General features: G+C 32.5%; 1 protein-coding gene across 2 annotated transcripts in view; it reads right to left on the reverse strand.

Annotated features, from left to right (window-relative positions):
- The window catches only part of LOC146134699 (uncharacterized), a 31,138-nt gene that overhangs the window by 8,783 nt on the left and 6,736 nt on the right, over positions 1-15,619 (reverse strand). The window contains exons 6-41 of one of the 2 annotated variants that reach the window (XM_083397985.1): positions 15,094-15,243; positions 14,554-14,595; positions 14,046-14,087; positions 13,745-13,807; positions 13,460-13,534; positions 12,630-12,719; positions 12,274-12,384; positions 12,033-12,086; positions 11,782-11,835; positions 11,334-11,387; positions 10,976-11,029; positions 10,483-10,527; positions 10,220-10,273; positions 9,920-9,964; positions 9,488-9,541; positions 9,013-9,156; positions 8,630-8,683; positions 8,206-8,250; positions 7,625-7,732; positions 7,317-7,370; positions 6,993-7,046; positions 6,247-6,300; positions 5,562-5,660; positions 5,292-5,336; positions 4,848-4,901; positions 4,536-4,589; positions 4,249-4,302; positions 3,810-3,863; positions 3,521-3,574; positions 3,048-3,137; positions 2,643-2,696; positions 2,307-2,360; positions 1,893-1,946; positions 1,285-1,392; positions 676-783; positions 245-352 (exon numbers count right to left, since the gene is read on the reverse strand). In XM_083397985.1, the coding sequence (XP_083254111.1) occupies positions 245-352; positions 676-783; positions 1,285-1,392; positions 1,893-1,946; positions 2,307-2,360; positions 2,643-2,696; positions 3,048-3,137; positions 3,521-3,574; positions 3,810-3,863; positions 4,249-4,302; positions 4,536-4,589; positions 4,848-4,901; positions 5,292-5,336; positions 5,562-5,660; positions 6,247-6,300; positions 6,993-7,046; positions 7,317-7,370; positions 7,625-7,732; positions 8,206-8,250; positions 8,630-8,683; positions 9,013-9,156; positions 9,488-9,541; positions 9,920-9,964; positions 10,220-10,273; positions 10,483-10,527; positions 10,976-11,029; positions 11,334-11,387; positions 11,782-11,835; positions 12,033-12,086; positions 12,274-12,384; positions 12,630-12,719; positions 13,460-13,534; positions 13,745-13,807; positions 14,046-14,087; positions 14,554-14,595; positions 15,094-15,243 (2,490 nt within the window). Of the gene's footprint in view, positions 1-244; positions 353-675; positions 784-1,284; positions 1,393-1,892; positions 1,947-2,306; positions 2,361-2,642; positions 2,697-3,047; positions 3,138-3,520; positions 3,575-3,809; positions 3,864-4,248; positions 4,303-4,535; positions 4,590-4,847; positions 4,902-5,291; positions 5,337-5,561; positions 5,661-6,246; positions 6,301-6,333; positions 6,388-6,992; positions 7,047-7,316; positions 7,371-7,624; positions 7,733-8,205; positions 8,251-8,629; positions 8,684-9,012; positions 9,157-9,487; positions 9,542-9,919; positions 9,965-10,219; positions 10,274-10,482; positions 10,528-10,975; positions 11,030-11,333; positions 11,388-11,781; positions 11,836-12,032; positions 12,087-12,273; positions 12,385-12,629; positions 12,720-13,459; positions 13,535-13,744; positions 13,808-14,045; positions 14,088-14,553; positions 14,596-15,093; positions 15,244-15,619 lie in introns of both variants that reach the window. The other variant, XM_083397986.1, reaches the window with a different exon arrangement.

Genomic DNA, 15,619 nt, shown 5'->3' on the forward strand with positions numbered 1-15,619 from the left:
AAAAAAAATAATTATTCAGAAGAATCTAATTTCAAAATGAAATAATTAAAATAATTACTTAAAAAGATTCTGTTTAAAATCCTAATTTTAATAAGTTGCAATTTGACAAAATTAAAAAAAAAGTATAATAAAAGAAATGTGACAAACTTTAATTATTGCTTAAAAAACGTTTTTTATAGCTGTCATCATAAAATGCACAACAACATCGTTTAGTGATGTCATCACTTTACTATAGATGACGTACCTGCAACCCCCTTGGTCCGGGGGGTCCGTTGAAGCCCCTGGCCCCCTCGTCACCCTTCTCACCATAGCGACCCTGTTGGCCCCTGGGGCCTGGAGCGCCGTCGTTGCCCTGGAACCAATCAACAAGTGTTTTGCTACTTCTTATGAAACTTTAAAATTATTAGTAAATATGGTTTTGTGTGATTTAAATGTTTCTTATTGGAACTAAGACTTTTATTGCGTTGTTAATAAAAAATGCCGATTTCAGCAAAAAGTTACGAAACACTGATCAATTACAAACTTTTCGTTCTTTTTATTGTTTTGTTTGAATTTTTCTTATTTGTCGTTAAAAATCGAGCCAACAACATAAATTAGGAAACGCCTTCTCCAGATACAATATTTTATTTTTACAAAAGCAAGTTGATTTAAGAATAAATGGTTGATGATACTCACGGGTGGTCCTGGGTTCCCGGTGGGTCCTTGGTCGCCTGGGGGTCCGGGTGGTCCCCCTTCTCCCTCCTTACCCTTGAGTCCTGGTGAACCTTGGGGTCCTTTCTCGCCCTGGACAAAAAAAAATGAAGTTAGGGTTGTGACAAAAAAATACGGTAAAAGTGAAGGACAAAAATTTACCGAAAAGGTGCAAAAATATTAAGAATAAAAAGATTGACAAAAATGAAAAAAATCAACAACAAAATTGACAACAGGCGAACATTTAAAAAAAATTCTTCTCAATACGTTATATTGCAAATCAATAAATAATTTTAGTCCTTGGTGTTGAAAGGGTGACAGCATTTACTTTTCCAGAAGGCAATCTTTGAAATATCCGACCACATATTTTTACATCTAATACAGTTTATCTAATACAGTCGGCAACTAAAATATAAAAAAGCATCCAGTTTTGAGAAAATTTTGTACCAATCAAATATGTGCCTTGAATAATTTCTATCTTCCAATCTAGCCCAAATGTAATGTAATTTATTGGTCTCTAATTGACAGCATTTATCTTTTAACATGAAACTGGATCTTTTACCTCACTTTAAAAGCAACAAAATAACCCCTTACCTTGTCTCCGTCGTCTCCCCTGGGTCCTGGGCTTCCCATTTGGCCTGGAAGGCCTGTTGGGCCAGGGAACCCGTCGCGGCCAGCTGGGCCAACTGTTCCCGGTTCCCCCTGAAATCAATAAGGTTCCAACATTTCAGAACAATTCAGATCGAGATTTTAATTTGATTGTTTTAGTTTAGATATAAGGCATTGTTGTGGCTGAAGTCACAGATTAGACTCTTGTTGTTATGTAGTTGCACCCTTTCTGTTACTTTATTAACCTATATTTTAACTCGGCACAAACTTGAAAATTAATCAATATAATCCAACCTTAAGAGCAGGTTGAAAAGTTAAACATAATTTTCAGTTTAAATTAATAGAACAATATAAAGTTTTTTTTAAATGGTTCTGTAGAATTTTGTAGTTTGAAAAACACATGTCCGAACCCTAACAAGACATTATTTAAAGTTTTACAGAACGGCCAAGCACAACTGAAAGACTAATATTGCCATTATAGGCGAAATATTTATCTGTACATTAAAAAATGACTGACTTTGATGTTATGTGACAAAATTCTTTAGAATGTTGTGACTTGTACGATATTACGCCAACTTTTTAACATTACTCACGTGATTTCCTTTTTCACCCACAGATCCCACAGGTCCAACAGCTCCTGGTCGACCCTGGCAAGAAAGAATAAAAAAATAAAAGTTCAACGCCTTATAAAAACATGTGGTTTGAAGTAAAGTTGTTACGGGCCGATCTAGCGTCATAAAAAAATGAAAATGTAGATTTTACATCTATCATAAAGGGATGGGGTCATTTAAATAATATAATGTGTAAAAAAGCATCATTTTAAGAAAATGAGCAACATTATTGGATCTTGGTGTCACGAAATAAAGTAAGAAATGTAAGTTTTACATCTACTACAAAACGGGACCCTATTATGAAAAATCTTTAAAAAATTAAAATTCTTATTTTGTTTTAATTCTGGTTTGCACGACACCTTCATTGCCAAACAAATTGTTGCAAGGTCTACTCACAATTGGTCCGATGGGTCCAGCTGGGCCAGGGGGTCCTCTTTGGCCTGGAGAGCCCTGGAATTAAATTATGGTGTTTATTCGAAATATTACAACGGTGATATTATTAATAGCAAAATAAAGTTCCTTTAAATAACTCATAAAAAGACCGACTTTGGGGCAGTAAGATTATTTGTAAGTTATTTTAGGAAACAATAGCAGTTGAGTTATGCAACAGGGGTAGAAATCTAAATCGTTTTTATTTGGTTCCTGATATTCGCTTTATTTTATTAAAAACTTGTGGAACACCAGCAAATAAACACAACAAACCTAAGGAGTGATGTTTAAAGTTTCACTTACGTTAGGTCCTGGTGGTCCAGGGGGGCCTTCGGAACCTTTAAGTCCAGTACTCCCCTGAAAAACAAAAGTGTGGGGTTAAAGAGGAAAAATCTTTAGTTTAAGCTTCGATTACGAAAGCTGAATCTTTAGTTTAGGTTATTACCATTTTTAAATCACTTCCCTAAAATTTAAAACTTTACATTCTTTTGTAAAAGTTCTGAGACAACTTTTCAGTCTTTCTAATGTACAAGTGCTTTTAAACCTAAAAGTAGGTAAAGGGATCGATAATACATAACATGTCTGTTCAAAGTTTATGTGGTTTAAGGTATAAATAAGTGAAGTTAGTCTGATAATTTAGTTTAGTTTATTAAAAATTTTGAATCATTTCTTAAAAATAAACTTTATAATCTCATGTTCTGTTCTTACCCTCTCTCCCTGGTCTCCCCTGGAACCGGGGTAGCCTTGGTTCCCGGGCGGCCCGATCTTTCCGGGGGGTCCTGGTGGGCCTTGGTCTCCCTGGAACGCAATAAAGTCGTTAATATTGTGAGATTTACAAACAGTGGAAACATATTTGATTAACTCTGGGTAACATAAGCCTATCCCAGTTTACCGCTTGTGCTTGAAGTTAACATTTGAGATATTTCTATAAAATGTGAACAAAAACACGATTGCTTGGAGGAAAAAACGATTTTTATGAAATTATAAACGAAGTTTTTTAATTATTGTTTAGGACAAAAACAAATCATTTTGGGCTCGAATAGGCAGTTTTTATTGTTTTTTTACAGTAAAACTTTTTGGTTGTAAGCTGCAAAGTTAAAACGGTTCAAGCGATTCTTTTGAGGTTAATAGTCAAGTTAATCTTTAACAAGATTCATTGCATGACATCAATATTATCTCACCTTGGAACCTTCTTTACCGGCGGGTCCAGCAATTCCAACAGGTCCTGGTTCACCCTGGAATGTAAAATAAATATTGTGAGGGTTCGAAGCATTGCATTCAAATAATTTTTGTGAAGTTCTACTATACTGCGGTTTAATTTTGTCCGGTAAGTTAGAAATAAGAAATTTAGATCAATTACCATAGGCTTGGATCAATTTAACACATTTTGAAAAAAAAAACTTATTTTGAACACTAAAACACAACATGAATATAAACTGATTTACGAGCAAAGTGTTAAACGCCACTCACAGGTTTCCCGGGTCTTCCAGCTTCTCCACTCGCTCCAATCTCACCAACAGGTCCCTGGAAGAAATAAAGCGTAAGGACGTAGAATTCCCACTATTCAGTCATATTTCCATAAAAAAAATTATGTTTTTAGTTAAACTTAGAGGATGCCATTAAACCAAACAATTATTAGGGATAGTGCATTAAAAAAAATAAGTTTTAAGAAATTTTTCTCTCGTGATGAACTAAACTCACTAGAAATAAGTGGTCGAATAAGACTTTAAACCTAAACTTTCCCTCTGTATCAATAATTGTGAGTAAATCCCGCAAATTTACTTCCCATAAAAATCTTTATACTTTGATATTTCGCCGACTTTTAATTGATTTATATAATTTTTGACAAAATTACAGAATTAATTTTATAGGAAGTTATCCGGAGCACTAGAGTGGACAAAATCCTGACCTGTGGGCCAACGACGCCAGCTGGGCCTGGTGGTCCCTCCTTTCCTTGGAAGCCCTGCAAACACAAAACATGTTGAAATGATGCATTCTTTAAGTTTGGTAAAAAAATACCAACATATTCTCACGCGGTGTATTTGAAAGTAAAGAGAAAAATAATAATTAATCAAAAGATAAAAAAAATAGAAAAAAACAAATAAAATAAACAAAAAATCGAAAAAGTTGAAGGCGGCCTTAAAGTAAATGATCAGACGTAAAAACTGGCAAATAAATATAAACAAATATACTTACGATGTCTCCGCGACTTCCTGGGTGGCCTGGAAGCCCATCTTTGCCCGGAGCTCCCTGGAAAGAAAATGATGAGATTAGAAAGTCCTATGCTTAACAATTGATACCCGACATTATCGGATATACAATGACGTCATCGCTACGGTCAAATCAGCAAAATTGATCAAATTGAAAAGTGAAAAAATTGTGTTTTTAGGGTTACCTTTATTACTAATATGGTATTTTCAAAAGAAAAATAAATCCAACTTATAATAAATAGTCAAAATTTGGTAATTTTGGTTTGTTAGTCGAAATCCAACAAACTAATCAACTTACAGGTGGTCCTTTGGTTCCTGGGAATCCCATCGGGCCTGTGGGTCCTGGCGGGCCCTGGAAAACATAAGTTATATATTAAAAATAGGGTTTATTTCAATGCAGATGTTATGTTCGGAATATTATAAAATATTGGCCACAGTTGATTTCCTTGTGCAAATGAGGTTGCTGGTAATTTATAAGTCGTCCAGCAAAACTGGATTTTGTTGTTATTTTGAAGTGAGACGCCTTTACCTACAATTATTAAACATATCTTTTAAAAAAGAAAACTGTCTGAGTTGAACAATTGCTTTGCTCGACCAACTTTTTAGGTTATTTAAAATTAAAATCTGAGGACAAAATCTGTATTGTAAGTGACGAGGTTTCAATCAAAACTGCAATTCTTAATTTAAAACCAGAAACAATAAATGGTTATTTTTAGGTAAAATAAAACGACCAAAGTTTTACCCTTTCTCCGATAGTTCCCTGAGGACCATCTTGTCCCATGTTACCCTGCAAATTAAAAGTTAATTAATAAGAAAAAAATACAGACAAATATAAATTTAATATTCAAATAAACTGTTGCTACCAGACGTAATAATAATAAAAAAATCCTCTGCTAATTTTGTTTTTTTTAATTTAACGAAGCTCATTAAAAAAGTATTATAACTTACTTTAAAAAAATACTGAGGAAAGAATAATTTTGTCAAGAAAACCAATTTATGCCAAAAAAATTACCTTTGGCCCGGTTGAGCCGGAAGGTCCACGGACCCCTCGTTTGCCCCTCGGCCCCTTCGGACCCCGCTGACCCTGGGTTCCTTGTTTTCCATTTTGTCCCTAAAATGAATTCCGGTTTAATTTCCAATTAATCTACAAAGAATATTTCAATAAATCTACAAGAAAATTTTCAGGAAAAAGAGGATTTTAGTGAGGTTAAATATTTAACAAACAATTTTATTTAACTGAGTTTTCATTTAAGTTTTTCTGATAAGTTACTTTTGGTTAATAAGTGGAACAATAACCAGGTAAAGTAAGTTAGTGTTTACGTATCACGGTTAATGACTAAAGTACTAAAAAAAATTAAAGACTAAATATTATAGTTAGTAGGCTAAATATTTTACAACTTTATCAGTCACCAAATCATGCAAATTTATGTTATTAGGTTTTTTTTTAAATTAACATAAATTTTAAAATTGTTAAGATTGTTTTCAATATAAAGTAATAATTAAAAATTAAAAATTTAACGTGAAAATTATATCTTTGTCAGGCAACTAAATAATAAATGATTGAAGCATCTTACAAAATAAATAAAAGACAAAAAAGTGCAAATAAATGAAGAAAAGATGAAGAATTCAGTGAAGTGACGATCAAGTTTAAATGATGACGCGTATTATTGTGTCCATGCTGAGTCATGATATCTTACCCTCCTTCCTTTTGGGCCCCTATGGCCGGGTGAACCGGAAGACCCCCGCGCCCCCTTGTAATAAAACACACACAGTTAAAGCCTTACCCTGTCCCCTTTGTCTCCTAGCCTGCCCGGGGCACCTGGGATGCCATTGGAACCCTGAGGGGAGAGGAAAAAAGAAAAAAAAAGTTAAGTTGAAAACAACATTGTACCTCTTCTGATTTAAAAAAATAAAATTTAAAAGAAAAATGTAAAAAATTAAAAGAAAAGCTTTTTTCGGTTTAAAAAGTAAAAAAAAATAAAAGATAAATGAAATATATTATTTTACTGTTTGCTTTAACAACAAAAAAAAATGTTTCCCGAGGACGCGAGAAAAAGCAATACCTAAGTTAGGTGGTAAAGTACAAAAAAGATTTAAATGAAGCTTTATTACAGATTTTCATTTTGGGTTCAAAAGAGTGAAAACACTTACAAGAAAATTTTAAAATTTAAAGAAAATTGTTTGGTTTGGTTACAAATGTAAAAAAAAATATGAAATTTAACTTTTTTGCTTAAAAATAATTCCAAAACATTTTGCTTCGTATGGTTAAAGAGAGATAAAAAATAAATATTTGAAAGCAATTGTGTACAAGCCTTGTTGTGAATCCTTTCAAAGCCTACTTGGACTAAGCAAAAGTTATAAATAAGGTATTTTTAAGAGTACATTAGAAACTTAATCATATTTGTTAGAATTAGAAACTTCTATTGTTGTTGGTCGAAAATACCTTCTGTCCAACTCTTCCGTTATATCCCGGAAGTCCTGGCATTCCAATTTTACCCTGTAAGAAATTAACTGTTTAAACAAATCTTAAACTTTTAACACAAGATGGCAGCAGAGTTGCCAAAAATATAAACAAGTTGGTCGCTTGAGTGGATTCCGGGTTCAACAACCTTGAAGTTATTTTTAAATGTTGAAGATTTCCTAGCAACACTGCAATTCTGTAATATCTTCCTAAAATAGCTTTTCTTACAATTACTTTAGCTAATTTTTTAATTGATAAGTAGTAAGTATTAATAAGAGTCCAAAAACAAGTAATAAAAGAATGAACCTTTTCTCCGATTGAACCGATTGGTCCTGGTTCGCCTCTGGGACCTTCCCGACCCTAAAAATGACAAAAAGTTATTAAACTCTCCTTAACTTTAAGTAAAGATAAATTGTAATCAATCTACTAAAATGCTTCAGCAAAGTAAGAAACTTACTAACAGCTTGTAAAATATTTGCAGGCAAACAAATTGTCAAACAAACCTAATTATTTATTGTACTTTTTAAAGTTACTTAATACACTATTTTTATTATAATTAAAAATATATAGTGTAAAAAATTAATATTGAAATAAAAAGGAAAAAATTTTCTCACCTTGGTTCCATCGGGTCCGTCTTCTCCCCTCGGGCCTGGCGCGCCGGCGATACCCATGGTCCCCTTGGGGCCCATGTCACCCTTGAATCCAGGCTCCCCATTCAAACCCTGGGGGGAAAAATATTCTTGGTAAAAGATCGGTAAATTTAACAACTGCATAAAACAAAACAGGATTGAAGCACAAACTTATCTGAGAAAGATATTTTTAGATATCTCAAAATATTTACATTCCTGATAAAAATAACCAGTGTTTTTCAACATAATTATGGTCGCGAGCAAAAAATGCGTCGCCTCTTAATCGGTTGGGTCACCGACTGAAGTATATTTATTAAGATTGGTTCTCAGCGAGATTTCTGCGAATTTGGGAAAACTGTGGAAGCAATACAAAGGCATGGCTCATATTAACTAAATTCGAACTTATTTTTGCTAATTTGTCAAGTTTTGTTTATTTGCTTGCAAAAGTTCAGGAAAATTTGTTTGTCAAAGATTCGCTGTTAGACTTTCGCTGAATATTGGGATCGCTGCGAAAAAAGTTGAGAAAGACTTTAAGAAAGAAAATGCAGAAATATTTGTGGACTTACATATTCTCCCTTGTTTCCCTTGATTCCACGCACTCCAGATTCACCCTGGAAGAAAAAACATGTGTTAGACAACATAATGGTAAAACAAGATCGGCGGTTAGTGTTGATAATGGCGAGTCCAACTATGGGTGAAACAAGTAGACCTTTTATTCCTCGCACTGGTGGAAAAACCTTAACATGGGTTACAAGGTGGAAGCTTGTCACATAAATTACATTAAGCATGGTTTAGCTTTTGGGATTCGAATGTGATTTATTATTTAAAGGGCTGCAAAAATTTCAACTTATAAAAACCAGTACATTAAATTAAATATCTGAATCAAAGGGAATGGTAATAAGGAATGCCAAAACATTAAAATATCATGAATATTATTTTACAATATCAAGATAAAAGTCTATAAAAGAAAAATCCCGAGCACAAGTTAACCTTGACGCCTCTTGGTCCAGTGAAGCCGGTTGGTCCTTGTGGGCCAGGTTGACCCTGAAACATAGAAATCATTGGTCAGAATAGAACAAAACATTAAAAAGTGGGTTAGTTCTTCCCAATGTATTCAAGGGGCCAACCATAACAATAGATAAATCAAGGATTTTTATTTAAGCAAGATTAGGCTATTGAAAAATTTACCAGGTCAAAAACTACACTGTTTTGCTTGCTACATTCTGTTCGTAAAACTAGTCTGTGGTGAGGTTCGAACTCACGACCTCGGTCATACAAGGGACCGTCGCTCTACTAACTGAGCTACACAGGCTCAGAGGTCGAGAAACAACGACCTAGAAGCGCAACTTCAATTTACAACTTTATGTACTTACCATGGAACCCTTGCTACCGGGGGAACCTTCGTTGCCGGGGTGGCCGGGCAGGCCGTCGATTCCGGGCATTCCCCTGAGACCGGGCTTTCCATCGGCGCCCCTGGCTCCAGGTGGCCCCATGATGCCTTGGGGACCCGGCATTCCCTGGAATTAAATTATTGATAAAGTGGTTTGAAATATTATTTTTTTTAAATAACAAAAAGAGGATTTAAATTAGATCTTGAGAATAATTAAAAAAGTAAAAATGGACTTAGTTTTTATGTAAATTATCATATGGTTAAAGGTTTTATAGAAATCATAATGATTCTACAATTACATAATTTTGGGTTCTTTTCGTTTTGGTAACAACTGTTAAGATTTAGAAAAAATTGTGAAATATTTTTTTATTTCAACATAAAAATATTGATTGAAGAATCAGACACAATTCAAAAACAAATTGCTTTGCACCATTTTGTTGCAATTATACAAAACTTACAAGTTGTCCTGCAGCTCCTTGTTGTCCAGGTGGACCTGGTTCACCCTGGGGGCCCTGCAACACAAGAAAGTGGTAAATAACACGAAAGCAGAAGGACAAATCAAACTGTGGCCAAGTATTAGAATCAACAGGGGCTGCTGTTTGGAATTTTTTTAATGAAATTATTAAAAATGTAACTTAGAAAATATGGCAGGGAAGCATAAAAAGTGATGTTAATTATTCAAACACTAGGCACTACAGGTTTTTCTTGATGCTACTACAGGTTTTTCTTGAGTGTTTGTAACTTCTAAATCCACTAACAATTGAACAAAATATTTGTGAAAGTAAACGTTCAGTTGTTACAGGGGTTTAATGTTTAAACAACTACTTGCAAAGTTAAATGGGAGTTCAAGGTCAAAATATTTCAGTTCAAGGTCAAATATTTGAACTTACAAGGTTTCCTTTTGAACCTTCTTGTCCTGGAGAACCGCGTGGACCCTGTGAAAAAATTAGTGTAATAAGCGTAAATAAAGATATAATGTGAAATTAAATGTGGGTAGAATAATAAAAACTAAAAGTTTTTAATTTAAGTTGCATTTTAACTTAATTAAAAAGCTACAAATCATGTGGAATTTTTTTGAAATTAACCAATTTTAATTTTTACTTTGATGTGACAAAAAAGGATGTGTAAAAAATATACCTTGTCTTGTAATGGTGATTTAAAGAATAAAAATATATTTTATTTATACTCACAGGTGGTCCACTTCCGCCAGGGGGACCACGAGGGCCGCTCTCCCCCATTTGACCCTGGCAGAATAAAAAGCTTTGTTATAAAACAATAACACTTCAACACTATTTAATTTATTTTTAAATAGTTTTACAGAAAATATTAAAACACTGTTAAATTATTTTTTTATATATTTGGTTTAGAAAATCTAGACCAAGATAAAGATATTTATGTACAGGTCTGACATTATTTAAACAATTGTAAATGTTGAAATTGAAAAATTTCTCACCTGACTTCCTGGCATTCCCCTGGGACCTGGGTCACCTTGTTCGCCCTGTGATGTCACAATCAACATTATAGTTTAAAATATTCGAACAATAAGTAACCAAATAATAGATGGCTTTTAAGGGAAAAAACAACTTGGAAAAAAATTATTGAACAAATTAACAATAATTAAATTTATTTTAATAAAGTTTTATCTAAAAAGGGTCTCATCAGAAAGTCTATAACAAAACAAACATTTAGGTTGTAAATATATACATGAATGGAAATTTATTTGGGCAATGATTGACAAATAATATATCTGTGAACTTTTCTCCAATTATAGAAACTTGTTAACTTAATTTCTTGGGGAATAAATTTTGTTACTTTGTGTCGTAAATAAACAGAGTTTTGCAATGCTTAGAAGTAATTATCTTGCTTAATATTATTTAAAAAGGTGAAAATGTTCACCTGTTCATAAACACCAGAATATCACATTTATTACTTCCAACACAACTCACCCTTTCTCCTGGGAACCCGACTGGACCCAAAAGTCCCGGAGATCCGACTTCACCCTGGAAAACACGGAGGTGATTAAAAATTAAAAAACACCCAACCAGCAATTAAATGCACGAAATCTAGCATTATAACCTAAAATTTCTGAAGCAATTAACGTAGTTCACAATCCTGGCCAACTTTCCTAAATTTTAAAGTTAGCTTCAAGGAAACTACAAAATATCATACATTTACAAAAGAAGGTTGGAACAATTTAGAGTGAAATGATCTTTTGAATGTTTTTGCCGTATAACTTCGTTTGATTATCAAACACAGATATTAATAGAAAATAAACTTTTGTTTTCAAGTTTATTGACTAATTACCTGATGTCCCTTTGGTCCTGGTAAACCTGGCAGACCACCGAAGCCTCGGTCGCCCTGAAAAGTTTATACAAAACTGTAAGTGTAATATTAGTTACGATTTAATAGCTTTTTATCATGGTTTATCCTTTGTAGGCTAATCAACGCAGTGGTTAAGGCCCAGTGTATCCATTTGTCAGAAAATATCAGAAATTAACTAAAAACTACAGATGAAACAGTTGGTTAGCATCCAAATTAATATTTTTATATTAGAATGACTTTGATATAAGATCCGATTTTTATCATAAATCATAAACGATGTTACTTTATAGTATAAATGCACTTAATTGTTGTTTGTTTCACATTTGGAAAAATTAACTGCATTTCAAATATTTAATTTGTGTTTTTTAACTAAAAAAAGTGGGGTACATTTTCTATTATTTAGTTATGTTTCTATTTTTAAATTTCTTGCCTTGCTTCCGACTGGCCCTGGTTCTCCCCTCAAGCCATCGTCACCCGGCCGACCCTGTAAATTAAAGCAAAAGTTTAATCTCACCAATTGCAACTGACCCTGTAAATTGCAGACTTGTTTCATTGTTTTTTACATTAATTAATAATATTATAAATTAAGCAGTTGAAAAGCAATTTAATCGTTATATGTAAAATACATATTTTGTCACAAAAACAAACACTACAAGGAATATTTATTTATTTAAAACTTACAGTTTTTCCGGAAACTCCGTCCAAACCTGGAGGTCCACGAGGGCCACGGGGACCCTAAGGAAAAACATAGTTTAAAATGTAACTGTGCAAAAACATTGACATTATGTAAAAATAAAATTATATTGAGCAGTTATTTTCCAATTGTGGGTAGTTAGCCCAACAAAGGGGTAATTTAGTACCATAATATGAGGTAATTTTAACCAATAAACAAAAAAAAATTGTTCCACATTTTGCCATTTACCATGAACCCTGGGTCGCCCGCGTCACCCTTAATTCCAGGGGAGCCCACGTCTCCTGGGGGTCCGGTCATTCCTGCCAAACCCATCGGACCCGGGGCACCTTGAAGGGCAAGCTGAAAAAATAAATATACTAAAATATACACAAAAATATTTTACTAGTTTAGAAAAAATGGTGTTTTATTACACCAACGTTGCACTTTTAATCTTATACTTAACAGAACTATTTTATTTTTTAAACTGTAAATTAAACAAAATTAAAAATATTTAGTTTAATGAAGAATTCAATATATGATTCGTGTATAAATATTATCTCCAGTAATATTGGCAAGCTTTTGTAACTATAGATTTAAAATCTTACTCTAGTTTGTGCGAGAGCAAGTTGAGCCTGGATTTCTGCCGGGGCGTTTGATCCTGGTCCTTTTTGGCCACTAGGTGTTGCAATTCGGAACTGGGAAATAAAATTACGATTGTAAAAAAATATTTCCATGTAAAAATGAACTATTTATGGCAACAGCAGAGTGTCACTTAAAATAAATAACAAATTCTGAGCAGACAAAATCTTAATTTTCCCTAACCCTAAAAGTCTATTAATTTTTGTCAAAACATTCGGTTATTTTAACTTTATTTACATTACCAGTTACAACAATAAATTTTTAACAAACGAAACAGAATATTTTGTAAGAAAAGCACACAAATATGTGAGAAAGTTTGATTTATTATTCAGCTTCCAGAATGTCACTTTCTTTCCCAAGTTCGTGACATTGCCAGATGTGAAAAGCAAATATTGCGAGTAACACAAAAATTCCAATGGAATAACAAGTATTATGGAATGAACCTTCTTCATCCATTTTCACAAAACATTCACAATTTCTTTCTTGAGACAAACACAACACACTTTTGACAACATTCAGGTTTTTTTTGTAAGGTTTTAAAAATTCTTTGATACGAATATTAAAAAACAGTTGTTAGAAAACAATTCCCAGTGTGATGTCATAGTATGATGTTTAATTAAAATTTTAAACCTGTTTAACTTATGTAATTTTTAAAATTAATTGTTTTTTTGTCTGTTAGTTTAGATTTTTGTCTATATATATCGCAAAACTAACAAAACCAGTGATTTTTTTAATAAATAAAACAACAGGGTATAAGGTGGTCATAAAATTTAGCAAGGTATTAATAAGTGCTCACCGGAATCATGATATGTCGTCCTGGGGGGCCAGGAAGACCCTTCTCCCCGGGGAGGCCATCACGGCCAGGGTTGCCCTGGATAATACAGATAGTAATAAATAATTGACAATTTTTTATCATTTTTCAACAGCTATTTTACATGTTTAAAAATGGAATTATACTATTTTTCTATATTTTAATTTTTTTTAAATACAAAAATATGTTTGAAACCATTTTTTAAATACAGACAAAATAGAGAACTATAACAAAAAGATAAGTCACATGAAATGCGTTTTAGGTGCTTACCCTGTCTCCAGGTTCGCCCGGTTCACCAAGTGGTCCTTGGAACCCAGGGGGGCCGACAAGACCCTAAAAGAAAAGAAGGTGCATGTTACCAACCTAAATAGAACTATCTTTAAACAAGGGGTCAAAACAATTACATTTAGAAAGCAAACTTTTAACAGTTTAATTTATTTTATTATTTTTAATTTAAAAAATAATTTTTATACACATTCATAGTTTATTCTGTTTATCTTAACTTCTTAAGATTTCAAGTTGATTAACCGAGTAATAACTTTAGAAACAGTTTAAATAAATTGAAACTCACCGGATCCCCTGGAGGGCCTGGTGGTCCAGGAACGTAAACACCCTGCAAAAAAAATATTTATTTAAAACATTTTATGTGTAAAACGATGTGGATTATGAAGTCTAGTGGGTTACTAAAAAATAGTTTTTGAAATATAGTAAAAAAATGCTGTAAGTGGATAGTGGGAGTAATACGGGAATTTTGTGGCTAAATTTGCAAAAAAATCACTGATGAAAAAATTGAAAGCCATAGAAAGCACAGAAGTTTCAGAAACATTTATGAGGTAACTTGAAATTGTTTTTTAAATGTTACTTAAAAATGTAGTTCGCCTAAAAAAGAAAAAAATTTAAGCAGACACCTACTTAACCTAAGATGTTTAAATTTGTGAATTTAGGGTTAAATTTGTAAAAATCCACAAGCAAATAACATCTATCACACCTTTGGCAAAAAAATAAAATAATGAATAGGTAGCAGCCAAAGTAATTCAATTGAGTTGTTTGCAGTTGAAAGTTTGTAAAGTTTAACTCACTGGTTCGACAACAGCTTTCTCTCCCTTGGCTCCTTTTTGACCCTGGTAAAAAAAATTACAATAATGTCAAAAAAGCAGAAAATAATTAATAGATATTATTAAATTATTAATAGATATTATTAATAAATAGCAGAAAATAATTAATAGATATTATCAAATTAAAAATCACTTAAAAACCTGTTCACTTCTACTAAATAAAATAATTTCTACAAAAATGCAAATTTTTTTGGAATGCAATTAATTAAAAAAGCCCAATTTTACCAAACCTGTTCAATTAAACAAATCAAAATTTAACAATTATAAATAAAATAAAAAATTGTTCATTATTGAACAAAAAAAAAAGTTTTTATTTAAATTTAAAATTATATCTACGAATTTAATAGAAAAACGTCATTTAAACAATAACTGAAAAACCTGTTTACTTCTAATAAATAATAAATACTATTAAAATTTAATAATTATAAATGAAATTAAAAAAATGTTTTTTTGTTTATATTTATTAAAAAATAAATCTTTAGTTTGTGATGGATCAATTCTTACTTTGATGGTTCCACCGGACGCACTCCCCCCGTCCCCTCTGCCCCCCGCTGCCGTGTCCTCGTTACCCCCCGGGCCACCGGTCGGGATGCGGAGGGCTTCGGCATCGTTTGTGTCATTACCTGCTGTCATCGCGACCGCGTTGTTCTCAATCTGTATACAATTGGTTGAAAAATTGGTAAATTTCTAATATACAGTACTAAGTTAAGTGAAAGTTATAATGCAAAAGTTTAGATAATTATAAAATTTAAATCTTCAAATATTTGTTTGGAATGGTTAGACAAATCTTTTTTTAATTAAAAGTAATTATACAAAAGTTGGTTAAATATTTACAAAATCATAACTAGTTTTAATAATATTTAAATTTTTAAGCAGATATCGTAGCCCTAGGGTTGCCAATATTTAAACATTTCTTTCAAAATATAAATTACAAAAAAAGTAAATTGTACTTTGGTGTAGGCTTTATAGTTTAAATTTAATCACTTAATGTACAAATTAATTTATTTGTTTTCCGTCTTTTGTCAGTTAT

This window comes from Ascidiella aspersa, chromosome 9, assembly GCF_963924565.1.
Source record: "Ascidiella aspersa chromosome 9, kaAscAspe10.2, whole genome shotgun sequence".
Taxonomy (NCBI): Eukaryota; Metazoa; Chordata; class Ascidiacea; order Phlebobranchia; family Ascidiidae; genus Ascidiella; species Ascidiella aspersa.